The following is a 27,961-nucleotide window of genomic DNA, read 5'->3' as shown; positions in this document are numbered from 1 at the left end:
CTCTTTTGTCAATAAAAATATAAAAGACTTCTTACCGCTATGTTGCCTCCTATATCTGACTTTACAAGTGACATAGGACCTCCAAATTTATCTGTAAAAGAAACAGAAAAAAAATTCAAACTCAGTCACATGCTCCTGAAAATTGTTGATATGCTGTCTTCAGTTGTAAGCGATGAGAAATTTATGGCTTCTGACATAATGCAATAACAAGTGGCAGCATGTCCAATGCATGTGAAAAGAAATCAAAGAATTCTGCATTTCCCAAAAGCAGCAGCATCCAGGTTAATAAGGTCTTTTAGAAAGAATTCAAGTTATTCAAACATCTATGATGTTATTCGAACTTGTATAGGAAAGGAGCAGTTCAGATAATCAAGGGTGGTATTCCATTGCAGCATTGCCCACTAATTAATATGATCTTTTTTTTTCACTCCAGTTGCATCATTTATAAAAGTTTATTATATATTCTAAATAAAAAGAAGGACTTTGTCTGTTAATTGATTAAGCAATGATTCAAATTTTAAATTTCTCTGGTCTACAGAATTATTATTTTATAATGTTCTTGCATGAGAAAAGTCTGCCAAAAAAAATTTATCTACTTTTCTTTTACCATCATTAACCTATTTCTTGTAACTCTTCATCACGTCTCTATTCGTTGGCTACATCAATTTGGATTTGTCACCTAAACGGCAAGACTTGTGATTACTTGGAATGGACTTGAATGGCAGATGAAGGAAAAGGTCGGACTTATGCTGGCTGAGATATAGCTAGAGCTTAAGTAGACATGAAAAGCTCTAAATTTCAAGAGATGATGACAAAGCATTTTTGCTTCCAGGCTGGAAACCATTTTAAAGAGGAGAGGTATGGCTATTGTTTCATAGCCTAAACTAAGTATTTAAGTACTGGTTTGTACCAGTGTGTGTTGGCGGTATCAAACCGAACCACTGAAGGAATAGAACTCATGATGCGCTTCATATCAATACCCAAAAAAAGGAGAAAAAGGAGAAAAGAATATCTGGTGCCGGAAGCAACCGGCACCAACTACCATACTGTGTCGGTTTTACCAGCATTGGACTGGACCAGCACCCCAACCGATACAGACACTGATGCCAAGATTTTAAACCTTGCATACAACCACTAAATTTTACAAGTTAATATAGTCAACATTATATAGCAAGATAGCTAGTGAAATTTGTGCAGAAAACTTTACTGTTTAATTTAGAAAAATGGGACGAAATCTTCAGCCATGGTCTAGGTGGTGCAGATTTTTCTATGACTAAAAATTAAGAAAAACAATATGCATATGCAGATTTTTTCAGCATTACTTTGCTGCTCGCACTTTCAGTGCAATGCTCTTAGAGTACTGGTTCACTTCGTCACCAATACTGTACCATGCACCTGCTAAACTTGTGATCTTAAACATGGGATACGAGTGCAGCAAAGAACATATGATACTCATAAATGGCGAATAATGGAGTGGTGATACTTAATAAATAATTTTTATTCTGGTTTTTATTACCACTGCAATATGTGTAGGCCTTACAAGTTTTAGTTATGTGCTAATTTGGGTGATGCTAGATCAGCTATAAGCAGATGTAGCATCTGTAACTTAAAATTTGTCAAGGACGATTATGTCTCTTTGCATTTGTGTGTGCATGTAGACACGTTGACATACAAAATTTCTTCATGGAATCACTTTGGAAAGTGACATTTAGGTCAAACCAAAATCAGAAGAGATGTTACTGGTGGAAAAGACAAGGAAGACTTTAACATGCTTTATACATCATCAACAATTGGATATAGATACATAACTAGTGCAAGATTAGTTCCCTAACAAGACTAAACATACACCAAAGTAAGGACAATAATTCTTTAATAAAAGAACCACAAACATGAAAATGAAAGCAAAAATCACGAAGCTAGAAATCAAATTGTAAAGTTGTACCCATATCTAAAATCAAACTGCCTCAACTTAGTCTGATCTGGGCTGATCCAGCTCAGTTGGGATGCACCACGTTGCATAAAGCATCTGAATCCATACAACAAGGCACACATATAAAGGCAAGAAGAGAGAGTTTCTACACCATGTGGCACAAAGAAGATTTTTGTGAAACTAGCATATCCAAATAGGCCACTCAACATTCCCATCCAGAATGTAGAATGTATAGTAAGAGGTCGCCACATTGTGGATAAATATGTCTCCACAGTACTCAAAACATTAGTAAAGACCCATGGTGACCAACATCTTATATTCCAGGCACTGAATTAGGACTAGAAACGGTCCGAGCTGCCCGTAAGCAGCTCAAGAATGGTTTGACAATGGCTAATTCAGGCTTGGCCCAGTTAGAAAACGTTGTGAACTCAAACAGTTCTGAGAGCTCGGACCAAGTAGGCTCAGTTTCAATGATATAGGGAAGCTAGGCTCGGTTCTATAAAAGCCCATCTCAGAGCTTATACAAGTGGAGCTTGAACAACTTAAGTCAAGCTCGGCTCAAGCTCATACAACCCTGGTATATACCAAGCCGAGACCGAGCAGCCTGATACTCAACTCTTTTTCACCTCACCCTGAATCATAAGTTACACATAGGGTGGAAATATCAACATCATGTATCATGGTACCATGAATGCTCCAGACATAACTTAAGTTCTAATTCACTTCACATTTACATAATTAAACCATATTAAATCACTTATAATTTCTTATATCGATATAACACTACAAATCTTCCCCCCACTGTTGCAATCGATAATTACCCTACTGTAAAAAGGGTATAGGAGAATGAACATTCCCTAGTTTGAGTGACTGCAATTTAACACGTGCACTTGCACATAAGATGTAGTATAGAGGGCTGTGAATTTCCGACCAACTAAAGAAAAAAAATATTATTCATGTTGTTGCTGGTGGTCCAAACCGAGAACGATTGACACGACGGTGTGAACGGGGTTCCGCCTGAGTTGTCTTGGTTGATGCTGGTTGCGCTCCACCTTCCGCCAAGGAACCTGCAAACAAGCCTTGCACCACCACCAGGGTGGTGATGGCCCTCCGACGGTCAAGTCAGAGGAGATTGGAGGAGGAGAGATGATAATCACAAGTGGGAGAGAGTGCTCTGGGAGGTATTGCTTACCCCCCCCCTTCTCCCCCCAGCCGCATATATATCTGGCTGGGAGGTCTCTCAGGGGGGTTTGTCGTCGTGGGGCACGATAGAATGGCCATTGACATGGCCGTTACGGGGCGTCGTGGAGCAGCGCTGGGTACGGTCATGGCAGGGCGTAGTGGAGCTCCGCTTTGTACGGTTGATACAGGAGATCGTGGGCAGCATCGGGTACAGCCGTTGCAGGGAGTAGTGGAGCAGGAGGCCGCGGCGTGCCTCTGGAGAATAGCCTGTCGTTATCAAAAGATCTCCGACTCGGGGTCGGAATGCTGGATCATAGGGCAGCCGACCCGGGGTCGGGCTGCGGAGCCGAGGAGGTCCGACTCGGGGTCGGAGTGCTGGATCATAGGGCAGCCGACCCGGGGTCGGGCTGCGGAGCCGAGGAGGTCCGACTCGGGGTCGGAGTGCTGGATCATAGGGCAGCTGTAGCTTTCCTGGATACGCGTGCCGATCACGTGGGGCATGGCGGCTCAATTCCCCCATAACAGTAGCCCCCCACTTCCGAGCCTGGAACCAGAAGGGGAACAGGTGAAGGGAGTGATGTTTCGAGATTGCCGCCATCCTTCGGAGAGGCGCGCGCGCTTCAAGCTTCCTGCCTTCTTTATGGCGTATGGCGGTTGCTGCTGACCTGGCAACCTGAGGATTTCGGCGGACATCCTTCCTTAATGGTGTCGATTCGCCTTTGGGGTGCGAGCGACCCTTCGGCGGCCAGGCGTCTTCTGGCGTCATCGAGGTGTCACTTGCCCTTTCGCCTATTTAATCGGGGGCCCTCCCCCGTCCGTCTTCTTCTTTACGGACATTTTCGAGTTTCTCCTTTGCGCTACCATTGTTGCCGCCGAAACGTTCGCTTGCTTTTCCTTTGACGCTCTCGGAGCCGTTCTTCCTCCTCTTCAAGTGAGTTTCCCACTCTTCTACTTTGAGCTCTTCATACTTTTTCTTTTTGTACTAGTGCACCCCAGTCGTTCCGGCCTTTCCCTCCTTCTTGACCCCGTCCTGACCGTAGATTGGCCATTAGGGATGGGCGAAGTGGGAGCAGATAGCATCAAGTCAAAACTGGTCGCCGAGGACTTAGACGGATTTGTGGCTCGGTACCACCTTCCCGAGGCCTGCAATGTCACGCTCCCAGGGCCTGAGGAGAGGATGTCTCATCCTCCTCGAGGGAAGATCGCCATCAATGAGGGCATCCTCCAGGCCGGGTTCCGCTTTCCCCCTTCAGACCTAGTCTTACAGGTGCTCCGGGGTTTAGGAATGGCACCGACGCAACTGGTGCCGAACTCGTGGCGTGCTCTGACGGTCTTCCAGGTTCTCTGTCGCTTGCATGCGATTCCCGCCACCTTGAACGTTTTCTGGGAGCTCTACGGCCTGAGCGGCCACCCCCAGGACAAAGGGTGGTGGTGCTTCGCAGCGCGGCGAGGGTGCGGCCTTGTCAAGGAGGGTCCTACCTCCATTCACCACTGGAAGGAGCGCTTCTTTTTCGTTGATGCAGACCCCTCCTGGGAAATCAGGGCAATCTGGGGGACGCCGGTGAAGTCCCCAATTGGCCTGTCGAAGTTGTCGAGGGAGGAATCCGAGGGCGTCGCCGCCTTGAAGGGGTTGGTCGCCGAGGGCCAGCTTCCCCCGGTGGGCCGCCTTATTTCTGAGGATACCTTGGTGAACGTCGGTTTGAGCTCGGTCCCCACCGACCGTGAGTCCGCCATCGTTTCTTTAGCTCTTTTCTTCTCTTTCGTTCCTTCTTCCTTTCGGTTTCTCAGTCCCTGACCATCCCGTCCTTCTTGCAGAGGTCGACGACGTCATGCGGTCGGTGAAGTCGAAGGCTGTTGGTAGGGCGTCCCTGCTGGAAGCAGTCCGGAGGAGGAAACGAGCTCTTCCGAGCGGGGCCCCACCGGCGAAGAAGTTCCGTAAGGAGATACCTCCGATGCCGACCGACGAGTCCGGGCCCACCGGTCAGGGAGATGTCGTGGGCACCGACCGGCAGCTGACGCTGTATCAGCCCTCCGGTGGTAAGGTTGCCGCTACTCCGGAGGTGCCACCTGAGCCTGCTCAAGACGGACGGGTCGGACGTGATCGGTCCCCGACCCGGCCTTCGACTCGGTCGGCTCCTGATGACTCGAGGAGGGACGCGCCGAGGCCCCGGCCGAGCGGGACCCTATCAATTCCTGGGGCGACCCCCGCCCCGAGCGCGATCAGCCGGACTCTTCCCCAGGCGATGGATAAGGGTAAGGCTGCAGAACCACCATCCGGCTCCGGGGAGAAATCGGGGTCTGCCTTCACTACCGATGGCGCCCGAAATCTCATCGAAACAGTGTTGCTGGAGAAGGACCGTCGGCGGGTCCGGGAGTTGGATGTCTCTGACGTTGGGGCCGCCAGCTGCGTCTGTCTCATGTCGGTGAGTGTTCTTCTGGCCGTCTTTCACCATTTATTGGCTCTGTTGTTCTCCGCCTGACTCCCTTATTTTTTCTATTTCTTAGCTCGCCCAGTACATGATCCGTCTGGAGGAGTGCTACAAGGAACAGGCGGGGCTTTTGGCGAAGGCCGAGGACCGGCTGAAAGCAATGGAAGAGGGAGGCCGGGCTGCGGCAGGCAGGACGACCGGGGACCTCGAGGCGAGGCTCCGGGAGGCCGAAGAGCGGGCACTCGGCTTCGCCGCCCTGGAGGAGCAACTGTCAGAGGCTCGGGAGCAACTCAAAGCCGCCTCGGGCCTCGAAAGCAGGGTCAAGAAGGCGGAGGAACGGGCTGAAAAGCAGTCCCGGAAGATCGCGGACTATCGAGAGCGGTGGGAGAAGGCCCAGCGGTCTGCCGACAACGCCTGCGACCGAATCCGCTCTTTTGAAGCCAAACTAGGCGAACTGGAGTCGGCCCTGGAGAAGTCATGCTCGGACGTCCAAGAGCTCCGTTCGCGCCTGAAGGAAGCCGAGGCCGCTCGGGTTGCTACCGAGGCGAAGCATAAAGAGGCTCAGGCTGATCTGCTGAGGGTCTCCTCTGAGGCCGAAGGCCGGATTGTGGCGAAGGTCTTGGAGGCCAAGGCTCAGATTATGGAGCGAGCTGAGGCGGAGCTGGCCGAGAAGAGGGCGGAAATCGGGCGTCAGGCGGTAGAGGCTTATCGCCAGTCCGCCGAGTTCGCCCATGATATGTCGGAGGCAGTGCGGACCTATCGCCAGTCTGACGAGTTTGTCCATGACGCGTCGGACGCGGGGGCCGAAGCCTTCACCTTGGGCTTCGAGGAGGGCCTGGCAAGGGTGTCGGCTAAGTATCCCGAAGTTGACCTGAGCGAGATCTCCCTCCTGGACTCCTCTCCGGCGCCATCGCCTGCTGGTTCTCCTGCTGCTTCCCTACCTCCCGCGGACGAGCCCGGCGTTCCCGACCCGAGAGTTCCTCCAAGCTGACCTCTTGTACCTTTCATTGTCTTTTTTATTTTTGTATGTCGGCGTTTTGCCCAATTGTATGGGCCTCGGCCCTGAAAATTAATGCACGTTGAATATTTCTTCATCTCGCCCTCGTCCTCTTTTTTTTTTTTTTTTTTTTTTTTTTTTTTTTTTTTTTTTTAGCTCTTGGTTGCTTCTTGCTGACTTTTGATTCCCGAAGTTCTTCCGGCGCTAGGCCAGGCATCCGAGGGTTAAACCTCAGGAAACTCTTCCGGCGCTAAGCCAGGCATCCGAGGGTTAGGCCTCAGGAAATTCTTCCGGCGCTAAGCCAGGCATCCGAGGGTTAGGCCTCAGGAAATTCTTCCGGCGCTAAGCCAGGCATCCGAGGGTTAGGCCTCAGGAAACTCTTCCGGCGCTAAGCCAGGCATCCGAGGGTTAGGCCTCAGGAAATTCTTCCGGCGCTAAGCCAGGCATCCGAGGGTTAGGCCTCAGGAAACTCTTCCGGCGCTAAGCCAGGCATCCGAGGGTTAGGCCTCAGGAAATTCTTCCGGCGCTAAGCCAGGCATCCGAGGGTTAGGCCTCAGGAAACTCTTCCGGCGCTGAGCCAGGCATCCGAGGGTTAGGCCTCAGGAAACTCTTCCGGCGCTAGGCCAGGCATCCGAGGGTTAGTCCTCAGGAAATTCTTCCGGCGCTAAGCCAGGCATCCGAGGGTTAGGCCTCAGGAAATTCTTCCGGCGCTAGGCCAGGCATCCGAGGGTTAGGCCTCAGGAAATTCTTCCGGCGCTAAGCCAGGCATCCGAGGGTTAGTCCTCAGGAAATTCTTCCGGCGCTAAGCCAGGCATCCGAGGGTTAGGCCTCAGGAAATTCTTCCGGCGCTAGGCCAGGCATCCGAGGGTTAGGCCTCAGGAAATTCTTCCGGCGCTAGGCCAGGCATCCGAGGGTTAGGCCTCAGGAAACTCTTCCGGCGCTAGGCCAGGCATCCGAGGGTTAGGCCTCAGGAAACTCTTCCGGCGCTAGGCCAGGCATCCGAGGGTTAGGCCTCAGGAAACTCTTCCGGCGCTAAGCCAGGCCTCCGAGGGTTAGGCCTCAGGAAACTCTTCCGGCGCTGAGCCAGGCATCCGAGGGTTAGGCCTCAGGAAATTCTTCCGGCGCTAAGCCAGGCATCCGAGGGTTAGGCCTCAGGAAATTCTTCCGGCGCTAAGCCAGGCATCCGAGGGTTAGGCCTCAGGAAATTCTTCCGGCGCTAAGCCAGGCATCCGAGGGTTAGGCCTCAGGAAATTCTTCCGCTCGCTGGTCGGCCAAGGCTGGCGCAAGCCGAAGCGACCGGTCGGGGCTTCCGGCTAGTCTGCTCCCGGGATGATCATCGGGTTAGCCAGGCATCTGAGGGTTGTCAAGCCTCAGGGAAATTCCGCTCGTTGGTCGGCCAAGGCTGGCGCAAGCCGAGGCGACCGGTCGGGGCTTCCGGCTAGTCTGCTCCCGGGATGATCATCGGGTTAGCCAGGCATCCGAGGGCCGAGCCTCGGGAGATTCCACTCGTTGGTCGGCCTAGGCTGGCGCAAGCCGAGGCGACCGGTCGGGGCTTCCGGCTAGTCTGCTCCCGGGATGATCATCGGGTTAGCCAGGCATCCGAGGGTTGTCAAGCCTCAGGGAAATTCCGCTCGTTGGTCGGCCAAGGCTGGCGCAAGCCGAGGCGACCGGTCGGGGCTTCCGGCTAGTCTGCTCCCGGGATGATCATCGGGTTAGCCAGGCATCCGAGGGCCGAGCCTCGGGAGATTCCACTCGTTGGTCGGCCTAGGCTGGCGCAAGCCGAGGCGACCGGTCGGGGCTTCCGGCTAGTCTGCTCCCGGGATGATCATCGGGTTAGCCAGGCATCTGAGGGTTGTCAAGCCTCAGGGAAATTCCGCTCGTTGGTCGGCCAAGGCTGGCGCAAGCCGAGGCGACCGGTCGGGGCTTCCGGCTAGTCTGCTCCCGGGATGATCATCGGGTTAGCCAGGCATCTGAGGGTTGTCAAGCCTCAGGGAAATTCCGCTCGTTGGTCGGCCAAGGCTGGCGCAAGCCGAGGCGACCGGTCGGGGCTTCCGGCTAGTCTGCTCCCGGGATGATCATCGGGTTAGCCAGGCATCCGAGGGCCGAGCCTCGGAAGATTCCACTCGTTGGTCGGCCTAGGCTGGCGCAAGCCGAGGCGACCGGTCGGGGCTTCCGGCTAGTCTGCTCCCGGGATGATCATCGGGTTAGCCAGGCATCCGAGGGCCGAGCCTCGGGAGATTCCACTCGTTGGTCGGCCTAGGCTGGCGCAAGCCGAGGCGACCGGTCGGGGCTTCCGGCTAGTCTGCTCCCGGGATGATCATCGGGTTAGCCAGGCATCCGAGGGCCGAGCCTCGGGACATTCCACTAGTTGGTCGGCCACTTGTCGCTCGCCGCCCATCGGGGTTTCTCTGTGCCCAGCCGCGACCGTGTTTCTCCTCTCCTCCAAGCGTTGCCTGGGGGGAACACGAGAAGGGTATTAAACGCTAATTAATGCGTTACCTGGGAAATCGGATCGCCAGTTGCTGCTGGTGAGGAGTGTTAGTTGAGCGGCCGCGATACGCGGGTTCTTCGAGGAGGATGCGGCCTGGGCGCGAGCGGAGACACGTGGACCTAGGGGTATACGTCACCCGGATCGTCCTGCACAAAGAATGCGATTTAAGGAGAATGACGCTTAGGAAATCGCGGGGAGATACGCCTCGGAAGCCGGAACGGCTCCGGATTCAGTGCGCCTGCATTTATTGGAGCCACCCGTATCGGAACTACCAGGGGGCCGCAGCTTGGCTATAAATACAGGTGCAGGTACGATGGAATTTGCCAAGCCGGAGCTGCAGGTTGCCATGGATCGCGGACCTCCTCCTTGGCATATGACTGAGAGACTCCTGTCGAAGGAAAGGGGAGGCGCTCCCCTTACAACTTCAGCCAACTAGCCGTTTCATCTGGGATCAACAAGGAGGGTCTCCCCGGCGGAACTCCGCTCTAGGCGTTTCATCCGGGATCACATCTCCCCTCCTTGAAGTTCAGCCTCCCGGTTGAGCTCTGCGCCGGACGCTCAATCCGGGACCGCGCCTCCATATACTCTTCCCCCTCGAATCCCTTCTCTTCCCTACCACTGGGGAAGATGGGAATATCCTTTGGAGGCGGCGTTCCCCTGGGGGCAGCGGGAGCTTCTTCTGCGGCGGCTCCTCCTCTTTTTGGTGAGGTGCTGGATGGCGCCTCCGGTTAGAAGCACCCACTTCTGGTGGGACTGCAGCCGCCCTGGGTTGAGGGTTTGGGTCCCCACCTCTTCTTTACTTTCTTTACTCCCTAATTCCCCTCTGGGAATTCCTTGTAATCACACGAGCACGCCACTGTAACCAGAAATTATTGAAATGAAAAGTATTGCACCTTTTTAAATTGTCTTTCTGGCCTTGTTGTTCTACTGGTAATACATCCGCAGGTTAGCGGAATTCCAGCCCCTTGGAATTTCTCGGCCATCTAGGGCTTCCAACTGGTAGGAGCCAGGTCGGTTTACCCAACGAACTTTATACGGGCCTTCCCAATTTGGCGCTAGCTTCCCACCTTCCGTAGGTTGAGATGCCTTAGCTCGCCTCAGCACCAGATCTCCAATTCTGAAAAGCTTCGGTCGGACTTTGGAGTTGTAATATCGGGCCACCCTCTGCTGATACATTGCCATCCGTACCTGAGCCATTTCCCTTGCCTCTTCCAAGAGATCCAAGTTCCCTCGGAGTTGCTCTGAATTGGCTTCGGGTCGGTGCGCGGCCACCCGAGGCGAGGGGAGTCCGAGCTCCACGGGGGCAACGGCTTCCGTGCCATAGGTTAGGCTGAAAGGCGTCTCTCCAGTAGGAGTCCGTTGTGTGGTCCGATACGCCCAAAGGACATTCTCGAGTTCCTCGACCCAAGCTTGCCCCGTCCGGCCGATCCGCGCTTTGATACCTTGGAGGATTGTCCGATTTGTGACCTCGGCCTCGCCGTTGGTTTGGGGATGCGACACGGATGTGAACCGATGCTCGATCCCGAATTCCTCGCAGAAGTCCCGGAAGTGCTTGTTATCAAACTGTCGACCGTTATCCGAGATGAGGACCCGAGGTACTCCAAATCGGACAATGATGTTCTTCTTCACGAACTTCCGGACTTGTGCCTCCGTGATGGTGGCCAGTGGCTCTGCCTCCACCCACTTGGTGAAGTAGTCGATGGCGACAATCAAAAATTTCCGCTGGGCCGAAGCGACGGGGAATGGTCCGAGGATATCCATTCCCCACTGTGCGAAGGGCCAGGGCGCGGTGATTGGCGCCAAGGGGACAGAGGGGACTCTCTGGACGTTGGCGTGGCGCTGGCAGGCGTCGCATTTCCGCACGTGGTCCTTCGAGTCCTCCAACAAGGTCGGCCAATAGTAGCCTTGCCTCATGATCTTATGCGCCAAGGACCTAGCCCCCAAGTGCGATCCGCAGATGCCTTCGTGGACTTCGCCGAGGGCGTAGGCCGCTTCCGCGGGGCGGAGGCACCTTAAGAGGGGGGCGGTAAACGAGGTCCGATACAGCCTCCCTTCATAAAGTACGTAGTGGGCGGACTTCTTTACAAGCCGCCGGGCCTGATCTTCGTCTTCAGGGAGGATTCCTTCGGCGAGGTAGGCGACGAGCGGGTCCATCCAAGACGGCTCCGGATCAATTGCCATCACCGCTCCAGCCCCGTCAATGCTCGGGGCATCCAGGGTCTCCAGGTAGATTGCCCTCGACAAGTTGTGCGCGTCTGCGTCCACTAGGCGGGACAACCTGTCGGCCCTGGCATTTTCGCTCCTCGGGACCTGCTGAATGTCAACACTGCCGAGGTCGGGAATGAGTGTTTGCACCTTCCGGACGTAGCTCTGCATGGTCGGGCTCCGCGCCTCGAACTCCCCTCGAACCTGCCCGACCACCAGCTGGGAGTCGGTGAAGACTTTCAGACGCCGGATGCCGAGCTCCTTGGCGAGTTTGAGTCCCGCGACTAGGGCCTCGTACTCCGCCTCATTGTTGGTCACTGGAAATCCGAACCTCAAGGCATACTCGGCTATCACTCCATCGGGATTGGTGAGGACCAGCCCAGCCCCTCCACCTTCAGGGTTCGACGACCCGTCAATGTGGAGCGTCCAGATCGGGAGATCGAGGCTGGGTGTCTCCGGCGGCTTAGGTTCCGCCTCCTGCACAGTGCACTCAGCGAGAAAGTCCGCGAGCACCTGGGCCTTGATGGCTGGTCGGGGCTGGTAGCGGATGTCGAACTCACCAAGTTCTACTGCCCACTTCACCAGCCGTCCCGCATTCTCTGGATTGCTGAGAATCTGCCGCAGTGGTTGATCGGTCAAAAGGGTGACAGAATGAGCCTGGAAATAGGGGCGAAGCCTCCTGGTCGCAGTCAGCAGCGCGAAGGCGATCTTCTCAGCCTTCGTGTACCGCGTCTCGGCATCCCGGAGGACTCGGCTGATGTAGTATACAGGCTTCTGAAGTCTTGCCTCTTCCCGAACCAGTACTGCGCTGACTGCGGTTGGGGAGACCGCCAGGTAAAGGTAGAGCATCTCCCCCTCTTGCGGCTTGGACAGCAGGGGAGGAGACGCCATGTACTCCTTGAGCTGGTCGAACGCCGCATGACATTCGGCCGTCCAGAGGAAGTCTTTTGGGCGCTTCAACACCTTGAAGAATGGTTGGCAGCGTTCGGCCGACTTTGCCACAAATCGTCCGAGCGCGGCGACCCTTCCAGCGAGCTCCTGAACCTCCTTCACTTTGGTCGGAGGGGACATATCTTGGATGGCTTTGATCTTGTCCGGGTTGGCCTCGATCCCGCGCTGGTTGACAATGAAACCGAGGAACCTCCCGGCCGAAGCACCAAAAGCGCACTTCGCTGGGTTTAGCTTCATGCGAAACTTTCGCAAGGTGGTGAAAGTCTCCTCCAGATCTGCAATGTGCTGGTCTGCATGGCGGCTTTTTACCAGCATATCGTCCACGTACACTTCCATATTCCGGCCGATCTGCTCCTTGAAGATTTTATTGACGAGGCGCTGGTAAGTGGCGCCAGCGTTCTTCAGACCGAAGGGCATTACCTTGTAACAGTTCAGCCCCCGGTCTGTTATAAAGGCAGTTTTCTCCTCATCCTGTGGAGCCATCATTATTTGGTTGTAGCCGGAGAAGGCGTCCATAAAAGACAGTAGCTGATATCCGGAAGTCGCGTCGACCAGTTGGTCTATCCGTGGAAGCGGAAAGCTATCCTTGGGGCACGCCTTGTTCAGGTCGGTGTAGTCGACGCACATCCTCCACTTCCCGCTCGCCTTCCGGACAAGTACGACGTTTGCCAGCCACTCGGGGTAGCTCACCTCTCTTATGAAACCTGCCTCCAAGAGTTTGTCTACCTCCTGGTCGACCACCCGGATCCGATCCGGGGCACAGTGTCTCTTCTTTTGCTTTACTGGTCGGTGGGTCGGGTCGACGTTGAGGGCGTGAGAAACGACCTCCGGGTCGATCCCAGGTACATCGGCCGCCGACCAGGCAAACACATCTGCATTGGCTCGGAGGAATTCCACTAACCGGAGCCGAGCTTCCAAGTCGAGGTTGGCACCGACCCGGACCGTGCGGTCCGGGCGGCCTTCTTCGAGGGGAACTTCGATTACGCCCTCGGCCGGCTCCCCGTGCCGCAAGGCCACTTCGTCTCTGGCGTCAAGTGACTCGACGCTTAGGGCCTCCATGGGCTTCTTCCCTTTGAGAGTTGCTAGGAAACACTGCCGTGCGGTCGGCTGGTCACCTCGGACCTCTCCAATCCCGGCCGCTGTGGGGAACCGCATGAGCAAATGGTAGGTAGAAACCACCGCGCGAAGGGCGTTCAGTCCGGGTCGTCCGAGGATAGCGTTGTAGGCCGAGGGGACACGGACGACCAAGAACCCGAGCCGCACCGTGGCTTCTGCGGGTGCAATGCCCGCAGTCACAGGCAGCTCGATGACACCTTCGGCCGAGATAGCGTCTCCAGTGAATCCTATGAGGGGGGTGGATGTTTTGTGCAACAATTGTCGGAAAAAGCCCATCTTTTGGAAGGCCTCGTAATACAAAATATCAGCTGAGCTTCCACTATCCACAAGAACACGCCTTACATCATAGTCCGCCATAGTGAGAGAGATCACCATGGCATCATCGTGGGGAGTCTGAACCCCCTTTACATCTTCATCACAAAAAGTGATTACATTTCCGACCCGCTGCCTCTTCGCGACGGCCACTCCTGATACTTCCGCCGAGCCCCCTGCGTTCCTCACGGGCCGAGAGCAGCCCCCAGTGATGGTGTGGATCACTCCCGCAACGGGTCGATTCTGCTCCCGAGGCTCCTGAGGGGCCGGGTCGGCTGGACGCGGGTCTGCGGGGGGACGTCGGTCGTTTACATATCGACCGAGACGCCCTCGGCGAATGAGAGCCTCGATCTCGTCCCGAAGCTGGAAGCAGTCTTCGGTATCGTGGCCGTGGTCTCGGTGGTACTCACAGTACGCCCGAGAAGGCTTCCTCCCAGGGATCTTCTTCATCTGCCTCGGGACCGGGAGGTCCTCCCGCCCCTTGACCTCCATGAGGATCTGGGCCCGGGGGGCCAGGAGTGGGGTGTACCGGTTGAAGCGTCGGTGCGGAGAACGAGGGCGTGTGGCGCCGTGGTTCCTTGCTGGTGACGGGCTTCTGCGCCGGCGTTGAGGCGTCGGGCTCCTCCTCTGGGGTGCCTCTTTTCGCCTTTTCTTCCCGGGCTTTAGAGGAGTCTCGGCGGCCTCCTTGTTCCGGTGGGAGGCTGCCTCCTCGGCGTCTGCATACTGGTTTGCCCGAGACAACAGCTCCGGGAAGCTCCGCGGCAGGCGTTTGTCCAGGGAGAAGGTGAGTCTGCCCTTCCGGAAGCCTCGCTTCAGGGCTGAGAGAGCCACCTCCTGGCTCAAATTCCGGACCTCCAGTGTTGCCTTGTTGAAGCGGGTGAGATAATCCCGCAGGCTCTCTCCCTCGTTCTGCCGGACATCGAAGAGGGAGTCGGAGACCAGTCTTCGCCGGCTACTGACGGCGAAATGGCTGATGAAGAGACGGGTGAACTGGTGGAAGGACTGGATGGAATTAGCCTCCAGGCCGGCGAACCACGCCCTTGCCGGGCCGCGGAGGGTCGCCGGGAAGGCCTTGCAGAGGAGAGGATCCGATGCTCCATGGAGGAGCATAAGAGTCCTGAAACTCTCCACGTGGTCCCGTGGGTCCGCCGCCCCGTCGTAGGGTTCGATCGCCGGCATTTTGAACCCCGGCGGGTTTAGGGTTCGCAGGATCCTTGAGGCAAGCGCCGGCTGGGAGGAGATTTCCAAGTCGGCGAAGGGATCTTTGGAGTGGCCCTTCAGGACCTGGAGCTGTCTGTGGAGATCGTCCACCCGCCGGTCCAGGGAGCGCGACCGGTGGGTGGGAGACAAGGAGCGGCGCGAGGGGGACCGACTGGAGTGCGGGCCCCTCGAGGACTGGGGTGTCTGAGAACGCGCCCGGGTCCGCCTCTCGTACCCCGCGCAGCTCCGATGAGAAGGTCCTGGCAGAATGGACCGCACTCGAGAATCCTCCCCGCGCCGGCGCTCCTCTCCATGGGAGAGAAAGGAGAGCGGGTTGTGAGGAAGAGGCGAGTGCTCGGGGAGCAGCGGCTCCTGAGCCCGCTGCGGCACCCGAGAGATCACACCCTGCAGATTCTGCACTGCCTCCGCGAGGGTGCGAACCTGCTGGGCTAGCTGGTCGAACTGAGCAGGTTCGACCGTCTGAATGGGAGGAGAAGCGGTGGAATGCTGCTGAGAGTGTGTTGGGGACGCAGCAGCCTCCCGGCCAGAGGCGCGAGAGGCTCCGCGACCGGAAGCATTGGAAGCTCCGCGACCACCTCGCCGTGCCATTACGATCGTTCTGAGATTCGGCCCTTTCTCTAGCGCCAACTGTTGCTGGTGGTCCAAACCGAGAACGATTGACACGACGGTGTGAACGGGGTTCCGCCTGAGTTGTCTTGGTTGATGCTGGTTGCGCTCCACCTTCCGCCAAGGAACCTGCAAACAAGCCTTGCACCACCACCAGGGTGGTGATGGCCCTCCGACGGTCAAGTCAGAGGAGATTGGAGGAGGAGAGATGATAATCACAAGTGGGAGAGAGTGCTCTGGGAGGTATTGCTTACCCCCCTTCTCCCCCCAGCCGCATATATACCTGGCTGGGAGGTCTCTCAGGGGGGTTTGTCGTCGTGGGGCACGATAGAATGGCCACTGACATGGCCGTTACGGGGCGTCGTGGAGCAGCGCTGGGTACGGTCATGGCAGGGCGTAGTGGAGCTCCGCTTTGTACGGTTGATACAGGAGATCGTGGGCAGCATCGGGTACAGCCGTTGCAGGGAGTAGTGGAGCAGGAGGCCGCGGCGTGCCTCTGGAGAATAGCCTGTCGTTATCAAAAGATCTCCGACTCGGGGTCGGAATGCTGGATCATAGGGCAGCCGACCCGGGGTCGGGCTGCGAAGCCGAGGAGGTCCGACTCGGGGTCGGAGTGCTGGATCATAGGGCAGCCGACCCGGGGTCGGGCTGCGGAGCCGAGGAGGTCCGACTCGGAGTCGGAGTGCTGGATCATAGGGCAGCCGACCCGGGGTCGGGCTGCGGAGCCGAGGAGGTCCGACTCGGGGTCGGAGTGCTGGATCATAGGGCAGCTGTAGCTTTCCTGGATACGCGTGCCGATCACGTGGGGCATGGCGGCTCAATTCCCCCATAACAGTTCCAATATCTCTTCAAATGGGACAAATCCAGTCAAAACGATCAAATGCAACATAATAAATGTCTTCAAAAAAAGAGTTTTACCGGCGTTCCGAGGACCTCATGGTAACGGAAGGACTCCTTGCTTTCAGCGCTCATTAGAATATATATTTTTCTCGTGGAAACAAGGGGTGCAACCGTTTTGTAAAGAGACGGCAAGATGACGCGATTCTCGAGGCATGTGTCGTCACTGCAGGCCGGTTCCTCCCGATCCGGTTTCTGGATTTTGACTCGCTCCGGTCATTAAAACCCGCCATTTCTTCCGCATCGGCTCGAACAACAAATACTTGGAACATGGCGTGGAGCGGACTGGCTATCAATCTCCTTTTGCCATTTGGTCGTGATTAATTAGTCTCCTTTCCCGGCTTATTACAGTCTATTGATTCCCCTGGGGATGGGCATGTATTTCTCGCGCGAAGAAAGTGATTCTGCTTCCCTCGCTCGCGCAAATTCACCTTTGCATCATCCACGGCCCGCTTTAAAATATGTGCAGATAGATAAATGATGGAGTTCGAAGTGCCGTGAGATCTAAGCATCTTTCGCATGAAAGACGTAACTCTGGTCTCTTCCTATGGTTAAATATTCTAACTATTGTACTTGTTTTGCACTTAGATGTTATTCAAACATCTATGATGTTATTCGAACTTGTATAGGAAAGGAGCAGTTCAGATAATCAAGGGTGGTATTCCATTGCAGCATTGCCCACTAATTAATATGATCTTTTTTTTTCACTCCAGTTGCATCATTTATAAAAGTTTATTATATATTCTAAATAAAAAGAAGGTCTTTGTCTGTTAATTGATTAAGCAATGATTCAAATTTTAAATTTCTCTGGTCTACAGAATTATTATTTTATAATGTTCTTGCATGAGAAAAGTCTGCCAAAAAAAATTTATCTACTTTTCTTTTACCATCATTAACCTATTTCTTGTAACTCTTCATCACGTCTCTATTCGTTGGCTACATCAATTTGGATTTGTCACCTAAACGGCAAGACTTGTGATTACTTGGAATGGACTTGAATGGCAGATGAAGGAAAAGGTCGGACTTATGCTGGCTGAGATATAGCTAGAGCTTAAGTAGACATGAAAAGCTCTAAATTTCAAGAGATGATGACAAAGCATTTTTGCTTCCAGGCTGGAAACCATTTTAAAGAGGAGAGGTATGGCTATTGTTTCATAGCCTAAACTAAGTATTTAAGTACTGGTTTGTACCAGTGTGTGTTGGCGGTATCAAACCGAACCACTGAAGGAATAGAACTCATGATGCGCTTCATATCAATACCCAAAAAAAGGAGAAAAAGGAGAAAAGAATATCTGGTGCCGGAAGCAACCGGCACCAACTACCATACTGTGTCGGTTTTACCAGCATTGGACTGGACCAGCACCCCAACCGATACAGACACTGATGCCAAGATTTTAAACCTTGCATACAACCACTAAATTTTACAAGTTAATATAGTCAACATTATATAGCAAGATAGCTAGTGAAATTTGTGCAGAAAACTTTACTGTTTAATTTAGAAAAATGGGACGAAATCTTCAGCCATGGTCTAGGTGGTGCAGATTTTTCTATGACTAAAAATTAAGAAAAACAATATGCATATGCAGATTTTTTCAGCATTACTTTGCTGCTCGCACTTTCAGTGCAATGCTCTTAGAGTACTGGTTCACTTCGTCACCAATACTGTACCATGCACCTGCTAAACTTGTGATCTTAAACATGGGATACGAGTGCAGCAAAGAACATATGATACTCATAAATGGCGAATAATGGAGTGGTGATACTTAATAAATAATTTTTATTCTGGTTTTTATTACCACTGCAATATGTGTAGGCCTTACAAGTTTTAGTTATGTGCTAATTTGGGTGATGCTAGATCAGCTATAAGCAGATGTAGCATCTGTAACTTAAAATTTGTCAAGGACGATTATGTCTCTTTGCATTTGTGTGTGCATGTAGACACGTTGACATACAAAATTTCTTCATGGAATCACTTTGGAAAGTGACATTTAGGTCAAACCAAAATCAGAAGAGATGTTACTGGTGGAAAAGACAAGGAAGACTTTAACATGCTTTATACATCATCAACAATTGGATATAGATACATAACTAGTGCAAGATTAGTTCCCTAACAAGACTAAACATACACCAAAGTAAGGACAATAATTCTTTAATAAAAGAACCACAAACATGAAAATGAAAGCAAAAATCACGAAGCTAGAAATCAAATTGTAAAGTTGTACCCATATCTAAAATCAAACTGCCTCAACTTAGTCTGATCTGGGCTGATCCAGCTCAGTTGGGATGCACCACGTTGCATAAAGCATCTGAATCCATACAACAAGGCACACATATAAAGGCAAGAAGAGAGAGTTTCTACACCATGTGGCACAAAGAAGATTTTTGTGAAACTAGCATATCCAAATAGGCCACTCAACATTCCCATCCAGAATGTAGAATGTATAGTAAGAGGTCGCCACATTGTGGATAAATATGTCTCCACAGTACTCAAAACATTAGTAAAGACCCATGGTGACCAACATCTTATATTCCAGGCACTGAATTAGGACTAGAAACGGTCCGAGCTGCCCGTAAGCAGCTCAAGAATGGTTTGACAATGGCTAATTCAGGCTTGGCCCAGTTAGAAAACGTTGTGAACTCAAACAGTTCTGAGAGCTCGGACCAAGTAGGCTCAGTTTCAATGATATAGGGAAGCTAGGCTCGGTTCTATAAAAGCCCATCTCAGAGCTTATACAAGTGGAGCTTGAACAACTTAAGTCAAGCTCGGCTCAAGCTCATACAACCCTGGTATATACCAAGCCGAGACCGAGCAGCCTGATACTCAACTCTTTTTCACCTCACCCTGAATCATAAGTTACACATAGGGTGGAAATATCAACATCATGTATCATGGTACCATGAATGCTCCAGACATAACTTAAGTTCTAATTCACTTCACATTTACATAATTAAACCATATTAAATCACTTATAATTTCTTATATCGATATAACACTACAAATCTTCCCCCCACTGTTGCAATCGATAATTACCCTACTGTAAAAAGGGTATAGGAGAATGAACATTCCCTAGTTTGAGTGACTGCAATTTAACACGTGCACTTGCACATAAGATGTAGTATAGAGGGCTGTGAATTTCCGACCAACTAAAGAAAAAAAATATTATTCATGTAATTTGATGTATACGCTCCCAAGTTTCCGAGTTGAACTTCTGTTGCTTTTCACTCTCAAAGTAAGAACTGAAGTGGAGTATATTTATTTAAGATGGGAGCTATTGTAGAAATTTGGAGATTGAACAGAGATTTAAATATCCATGAATGGATTCAATCCTATAAATGCCATTTCCCATGCATGTAAGTCCCATAAATCCTTCTTCCTACTCCTTGCTAGACTCCCAGTTAAACATTAAACGTTCATTCTTCTCTCAGTTTTTCTTTAACAAAAAATAAAAGGAAGAGGGCAAGTCCTGAGTCCAGCCATTTATGCTGGACTTCAAAACTTTTATGCTGTATACAATAGATATACAATATACTTAGCAACTAATTTCCCACTGGATCTCCTTGAGAATCAAGTCTCAATCTTGAATTTCCATCGTTTGGTGCTTTACATCATTTTTTTTCAGCTTCATACCTCTCTAACCTTTAAGATAGACCTTAATTAGGAGATACTGTTGGTGCAATGAAAGCACCTACTGCAAGATGTCTCTCGACGTCAACTATAGATATTGGATCCTCCATTACTAATTATATATCTTATCATCCTTCGATTACAATTAGCCACTGTAAGGATTTTTTGACCTTTTGTCCGCAAACCTCTTCACAACATGATGCAGATTTTCCGTTCAAATGGATTCTACCATCTAACTTGCAGAATCTTTGATTTTCTTTTTTGAAAAAATACCAGAAGGTGTATGCTCGTTTTTTTTTTCTCAACAAAAGTATAGGAATTATATTGGCAAATATTGGCATTATATTTCTGTTACATGTCTAGTGCATGATGACGTTTTTCTCCAATAAAAGACTTCAATTTAAGAACTTTTACTCTCCTCTGATGGATTTGGCACAAGATCATTCACAAATCCAATGGCATGTCTCTCTAAGAAATAACATCTCTAGATGATCCTACATGCATCCTGTTCATTCTTCACAAAAGCATGTCACAAATCAGTAGAAACTGCAGGTCTAAAACCAGCCAATCTGGGACTGGGAGCCGGGGATTAGAATGTTAACCACTTAACCTTCAACTGTTTTACTTTAGCCAAGGATTTTGGGTGTAACAAACTGGACTCATCATGCCTAGGAGGCCATATCCACAACCCAGAAGGGGGCGTTTGGTATGGGGTGATCGGCCCAGGATCAAGGGTGATGGGGATGGAGGTGATGAGATCACCGCATTTAGTTGCACCACGGTGATCCTAAATCACCTCCACTCAAATCACCGCCCAACCCAATGATGGGATACCCGTCCTTGAGGTCGGAATCCAAGATCACCCCAGGGCCTTTTTTTTACGCTCGAGTCGTTACCTCTTCCTTATCTCCGCTCCGATCTCTCCGATCTCTCTGCTCTCCTTTCCAGCGAGCGCAAGAAAGAAGTCCGAATGCTAATAAAAAAGGAAGGCCTCCGCCCAAAGGAAGGCTTCCGAAAGGCAAAGAGAAGATAACCATAGAAGGAAGGGAGAAGGCAAAAAGGCACCGACTTGCGATGAAATAAAGAGAGGAGAGAGAGAGAGAGGGGCAGGGTAGGGAGGTTCCTTGCCTTGTTTTCTGTGTCTGACAGTGAGATTTGAGGAAGCAAAGGCCCCATATAAAACGGGAACAGGAGCTGGTTACGAGTCTTCCCCCTTGATGGAAGGGAGGTGGAGAGTTTCCTTCTGTGGTTGAATGGCTGCTTGGGGTTGAATGGCTGTTGTGCTGTGATGTTGTAGTTGCTGCTTGGGTACTCGAAGGGGAGATGGTGGGATAGGATTTTTATTAGTTAGATGGAGTGAATTTCTCATAATGCCCCTGCCTTCTCTGGTGAATTTGTCCCTTTCTGGACAAATTCTTTCCTTTACCTTGACCATGAAGTGCCGTGGGATAACCTTTTCCTATTCTGCTCTTGCTTGACATGGTAAACAGTATTGCCAAGCACTATCTCAGTTATTTAATCAGTTTCATGGGCCTTCTTTTAGAGTAATTACTTTTCCGTGCTTCCATTCAAGAATCATATTAAATTGAAGAGGCACTATTGCTATCTAAGGTTAGAGCACTATAGCTATGAACCATAAATAGATGGAAACAGTGCTGAAGATCTATAGTAAATTTTGTTAGCATGAATGGTCGTCAAAGAATCAATTTTTTTTTTTTACAGGGGATTAAGCAAAAGAAACTTATTAAGGGCTACTAAAAGTAGAATATGTAACAAAATTATGGAGCTATTATAGAAATTAGCATATTGACTTACATTTTTGATTCATGAGAATTAAAAACATATAAAAAATCTATCTAAGATATATCAGGGGCATTTGTGGTATTATGTGGTCGGTGATCTTGGATCTTCGTACCATACCAAACAAGTTACTCATGGATACTCGGGGATTTTTAATCACTGGACCATGGCTTACCAAACATCGTGATCTTAGATCACTGGAGATCAAACCACTCCAGTATTCGGATCACCGGGGATCTTAGATCACCGTGGTGATCCTGTTGGGGTTACCAAACGCCTCCGAAAGGCATGTGATGCAGTGTCACTCCTACAATCAAAATGGTGATATAGAAGTAGCAAATAGTTGCATACTCAAATTCACCTATGTTTTAGAGGCCAGGACCAAGTAAATAATATTGTTGATGATTCTTTACAATTCTTTGTTAAGTTCCTGGACAATTTTTTGTTGAAAACAACTCTTTTGTCCATCTATATATAAACTCAATTATCAGATCTCTCTCGTTTTGTAGGGGTGCAAGAGGATGCAAGACCCATTTAAGAAGAAAAGGACTAAAAGGATGGATTGAGTGGCCAATTAGGGCAGATCAACTTTTCTTGAATGATGTATGGGATAAAGTGTGTGATAAAGTGTGTAAGCAGTTGCAAACTTACAATACATGAAAACCAGTTCCTGCGAGGACAACAGCAGGAGAGAGAACTAGATAGCACAATGTAGGGACTATTTCTGTGAATCATCTCTATGCCAATGAGTTTTGCATTCTTGAAGATCATGCCAAAACATAAGTCGATAGCAATTGAACTAGATTAAAATGGATTAGATTGGAAAATTGGTTGGACCAGGAGACAAAAGAAGGGACTTCCTCGACCCAGCTGCATATATACAATCAAGAACCTCCTAAACTAAGACTTGTTGCAACAAGATGGTATTATTCTCATTCCTATTTTAGAAGTCTAGAAGCATTGGAACAACTATGCAACATGTGAATCATGAGAATGTGGATCAAGGTTCGCCGAGCTGGTACTGAAGCCTGTACCGGTCGGCCGGTGGCACGGTTTAGTACGCCCCAGTGTTGTTCCGTGCTAGGCTCGTACTCACATAGCAGAGAGGGCGAGGAAGAGGGAGAGAACGAGAGAGAGGGAAAAAAGAGAGATAGAGGAGGAGGAGGAGGAAGGGAGAAGGAGAGGGAGGAAGGGCCACCAGAGGCCTCCGGAGGGTGCCGGAGGGCTGTCGAAAGGCCGAAGCAAGGGCTCCGCCCTACGGACCCCTATTTCGTTCGAAACAGAGTTTCGTCGGAGCCTTTTTTTATTTTAAAATTTTTAAGTGAAATAGAGGTCGTTCGAAACTCCTTGCCAACTTTACTTAAAATTTTCAAAATTAAAAAAAGGCTCCGACGGACCTCTTGCTCCAGCCCTTCCCCCTTCTCCCTTCCTCCCCCCCCCTCTCTCTCTTCCTCTCTTTCCTTCTCCCTCTCCCCCTCCTGTCGATTTTCCGTTTTGAATGCTGGAACCGTCTCGCTATGCTGCCGGCACGGCTCGGTATGCCCCGAACTAGGCGGTTCGGGAATTCCTTGATGTGGACACTAGTACAAGAATAACAAGTTTGAAAACTATAGTACATGTTATTGGTCTTTGATAATAAATTACTAAAAGCCAACTTTACAATATCTTGCAAAGATTTCATAATAACTTGCATTTGGACCATACCACACAATACAACCAATTTTATCTACCTACTTAGCAAGGTGCCAATTATCCATATGTCCCAAAGAATTTGACATTTAAATTTTTGAAAACCTAACAAGAGGACAATTCTATACAATAATGAAAAGATTAAAAACAAAATTCTCTACCAAACCTAATAAAAAGGTTACTTCTAATCAATAAAGAGCTTCGCCTCATATTGCATCAAGAGAAGAAGAGAAAGGTGCAAATGCTTCATTACAACATCCAAAATATTGGGTTAAAATTGTCAAGCATTTTCAATATTTTTCCCTTGTTTTCAGAAAAAAGTAAGTGCAATCACTTGCAATAATGTGTCTTTTGACATGGCATTACCAAAAGCCATGCCAGGTATCAAGCTTTTAATTGACATGGATGCAGGACACCATTCTTAGAGTGCAGGGAATGATGTGCTCTATTGTTTAACTAATATTGCACGTATTCGACGACGCATGATTGCCCATGCGAGCATACTCCAAGACATACAACTTTCACAAGGTACCTAACCATTGATAAAACGAAACACAAAACACAATTGGAATTTTCGGAATATTTGGGGTTCCCATCCTGCTCCGGCAATACTCCGTACGGTGTTCTTCACCTAGGAGCCCCCACCTCCGAGCTTCCTCAAGGTCAATTTTGATGGGTCGGTCTCAGACGGAGGTACACAGGGTAGCGCGGGGTTTGTTATCAGGGACCCGAACGCCAGGGTGTTGGCAGCAGGTAGCTGTCAACTATTCGATGTTTCGGTTCTTGGTGCAAAGTTGAGGGCTACGTGGGCAGGCCTTCGACATGCCCGACTAGGTTTGTGAGCTCGCCCACTCATCCTGAAGGGCGACTCGGCCACAGTTATCAGATAGATCCAGAGGGTCCGAGGGGTGCGGGTGATGACCACCCTCTGCTTCGTGACATCTGGGCCACGATGAGGGATGAAGTGGCCTTTCAGGCCAAGCATATCTTCCGTAAAGCTAATGAGGCGGCGGATTGGGTGGCCGCCTATGTGGCTAGCCATACGAGTAGTATCGTGTGGGTTGGAGATGAGGAGCTGCCTTGGGCACTCCGAGATATTTTATTTTCTGACTTTATTGGGTATATTCGTACTCGTTAGATATGAATCGCCCGTCCTAGCAAAAAAAAAAAAAACAATTGGAATTCCATGTTAATATAGATTTTAAGATTTTATATCTTCAACAAAGTACAACAATGAAAATCATCTTTCAGTCAGCTTTCCATGTAGAATAGTGGAAAAAGAAAGAACTACAATAATAATACAACTGAGGTACAAGAGAATTTGAGTAGATCTTGTCTGAAATGGGGAAGTCATGAAAAGAAAAGTACACAAGCCACAAACCTAACATAGGCAGGATGAGCTTGCAGACATCCAGAAAAGGTTTGGTAAGCATTACCCCGTCCTTTGACTTGACATTATTCATTACTTCCAATGCGGGGGTGAACACGGTCCCCTCCATCTCTACTCTCAGATCCTTCCACCTGCAAAACCCACCATCAAATTCTAATCTTTCTCGTTCTCACACAAACCATATAATTAACAAAAACAATCAACCTAACAAACAAGACCTCGCCGGATCAGTAACCGATGCCAAATTTAGGCAACTCGATCGGGCAGTCATGCCCATCCGATCAAATTCTGATCCAAACAGCCATCGATCCATTGGGTGGCGGATCCAGGCCCGATCGAGCCCCTCGCCACTGGCATTTCCATATAATGAATGTAATAAATAATTCATCCCATCCGATCCATTTTGATTTCAAGATATTCATTCTAGACAACAAAATCAAATGATAAAAATTTAACGAAAAAAGGGGCAAATACCACACCGTTCTTGATTTAAGATCTTCCCGGGGATCAAGAAACCAAGAAAAAAAAAAGGAAGGATATGTAGCTCTTCTCACCAGCTACTAACCGCCTCGCAAGAAATAGATCTCCGGCGATTCGCGACGAAACCCACGGAGTCGCCGAGCTCTCTGGCTCCGAAGGCCGACCTGGCGGAAAGAAAAGAGGTCAATAATTTATATAGCGGACTCGATCGAAACCGGTACAATAAATCTAATTCCGAATCTCTCTCGTTCTCGTAGCAGTGGGATTTTGAGGACGGATACAGATCACCCATCCATATTTACTCGTACGTGGCATTCTGATATTGGAAATCTTCACATGAGTTACCGCCGGCCCCGGCTGCAATTTAACAAATCACTAATTTCCACGTAGAACCGGTGATCGGGGCGGTGAATGTACCGGTGACTCTTAACGTTTTCTCTTTTTCGTTGTAGGAAAATGGGAACCGGATACTGGAACGAATGACGAATTATTTAAAACAAAAGCATGGGAGGCTATCTTTTATGCGAAGGTTGGCCTGAAAGCATCGTTCCTGAGGAAGACTAATTTTATGAGAGAAAGGATAGAGGAGAATAAGAGTCCTCTGCTATGATGCTGAGAGACTATAGTATCTTATAGACAGTGCACATATATTGGAAGATAAATAGAACCGTAAACTAGATCGTTTCCTATACTGCGCAGTATTCCGAAGAAGTCCGTTGGCCACATCATAGGGCTCTCTCGCATTTGTATAAGATTGTATCTCTTAATTTTGTTGGCTACACCTACATAAAGGATAGGATGAGCAGTGATTATACAAAAAAAAAAAAAAAAAAAAAAAAAGCAACGTGGTGTTGGACGGTGCTAAAAAAAATTCGAGAAACGAGATGGCCGACTCAGCCCATGAGTCCTGATCGTTCTGATCTTCTTTTTTTGTTTAAAGAAGAATAAGTGGTCTCGTCCAATTTACAAGATGATCGTAAGTAGCTTTGTTTGCGTCATATCAGATTAAGCTTTTTTACTTTTGATTGGAGCTTCAGGTTACCACCAATTAAAGGCATAAATCTGGGCCATCTAAGCGTGAATGACATGAACGGCTCAGGAAAAAGGTAAGGGCATCCAAGCGAATCTCTTTTTTGATGATAATAATAATAAAAAAAAGAGAACAATGTGTGGAATACTAAGAATGAAATGTGCTCGAGAAACGCCTCCCAAGTGAAGGAGGGGTGAGACCGTTGGCTGCATGCATTTGGTGTAGTTGGTTTGTCTATTAGAACATGTTAGGTGTATTCACCTTTTTTTTTTTTTTAATAGGAAGGTGTATAACTTTGAGAAAAATGCTTTCTCATGTTGATCACCCAGGAGAACATAACTAGATTGAACATAGTTTGTAGCGTAAGCTGGATATGATTTTACATAACATACTTCTCGAGGATATTAGCCCAAATAGTCGACAACTTTATTTAGGTTGAGGCATATTCCAGCCGCAAAATAAAAGGAATGTGGGTGAGCACAAGGTGGTATTTTTATACTCTTCAGGGAGCTTTAGGAGGATATTTGATGGCATTTTTGCCATTTGTTTTGGTAGCAGCATCAGCAAGATCGATGCCACATATATCGGATAATCTTATCAAGTGTAGTAAGACATCTGAAAGCTCCTTTCCGAAATGCTCCTCATCGGATTCCTGCCAATTTGGTAAACCTCTTGTCACTTCTCCCCTCCACATAAATATTTCTGAGAGCTCCCCCACTTCACCAACCTGCTCAAGAGAATATATTTATGCGGTTACATTTTATTCCAAAATTCTGAAAGCTACACGCATAATATTATTAAATTTGAGTGGATTGTTAGCATATAGCAAAGTGAGAATACTAGAGGCATTGGAAAAACCATCATGAGAACCCTAATTAATATGATTTTAAAATGTTAGCATTTTAGCATCCAAATGTCGCATTTATGCTTCTTCATAACATAGTAACTTAGATTGTCATATACAATTTTCTTAGCAAATGGCGAGAAAGAAAGAAACTATTTTATTACTGTAGTCATATGTTCTATGAAACATATTAAAAATATATATATTAGGCTAATTATCATTGAGTGGTCTTACCGATTATGTGGAAAGAGAACATTATGAATGACGATGCTTTTGAATTCAAACTCATTTATCAATTGTAGGAAATTTGACAGTCTAACAAGATAAGAATGGATGCGTTTGTGTTTTTATGGATGCACATATGTATGAAAAGAGCCAAAGCTTCTGACTAGTGGAACTAGCAATTGCTTAAATGTTCATTCTTATCTCTTTATTTCAGAGGGAAAAAAACATTCTTGCTTACTTGCTTCTTTCAACTTGCTTGGAATAAGAGACATGCAGCAATTGATATAATGGACAATGTTAAATATCAAACATGCAGTCTATTTATAGAATACCACCTACTGAAGTAGCAAAATTTGAGCAACTCATCTAGAGGCTATAGTAGTAAAATGATAAGGAGGTTGATATTTTTCAATATAAGTTATCTGATGATGGATTAGATCAGTGTCAATAGTGGTGATGCATGATTTTTGATCTATCTCGCTTAATAAGTATGCTAATATCTATATTGAATTTAAATTATTTTAGTTGGCATTAAGAATTC

General features: G+C 49.2%; 1 protein-coding gene across 13 annotated transcripts in view; it reads right to left on the bottom strand.

The window, feature by feature from the left end:
• Positions 1-27,961, bottom strand: part of LOC103703933 (glycolipid transfer protein 1-like) — a 43,872-nt gene that overhangs the window by 2,220 nt on the left and 13,691 nt on the right. For 2 of the 13 annotated variants that reach the window (XR_005511902.1, XM_008787004.4), the window contains exons 1-4: positions 25,396-25,878; positions 25,060-25,191; positions 24,833-24,972; positions 36-91 (exon numbers count right to left, since the gene is read on the bottom strand). Coding sequence is in view for 8 of the 13 variants with exons in the window: in XM_008787004.4 (XP_008785226.2) it covers positions 36-91; positions 24,833-24,972; positions 25,060-25,191; positions 25,396-25,613 (546 nt within the window). In the remaining 5 variants the exon portion in view is untranslated. Of the gene's footprint in view, positions 1-35; positions 92-1,942; positions 2,871-24,832; positions 24,973-25,045; positions 25,192-25,315; positions 25,357-25,395; positions 25,900-27,961 lie in introns of those variants that run through there. The other 11 variants (XR_603527.4, XR_003385008.2, XM_008787007.4 and 8 more) reach the window with 11 other exon arrangements.

The sequence above is a fragment of the Phoenix dactylifera genome, chromosome 5, assembly GCF_009389715.1.
Source record: "Phoenix dactylifera cultivar Barhee BC4 chromosome 5, palm_55x_up_171113_PBpolish2nd_filt_p, whole genome shotgun sequence".
NCBI classification, from domain to species: Eukaryota; Viridiplantae; Streptophyta; class Magnoliopsida; order Arecales; family Arecaceae; genus Phoenix; species Phoenix dactylifera.
Note: the sequence above shows the minus strand (reverse complement) of the source record. Positions and strands in the feature narration are given on the sequence as shown.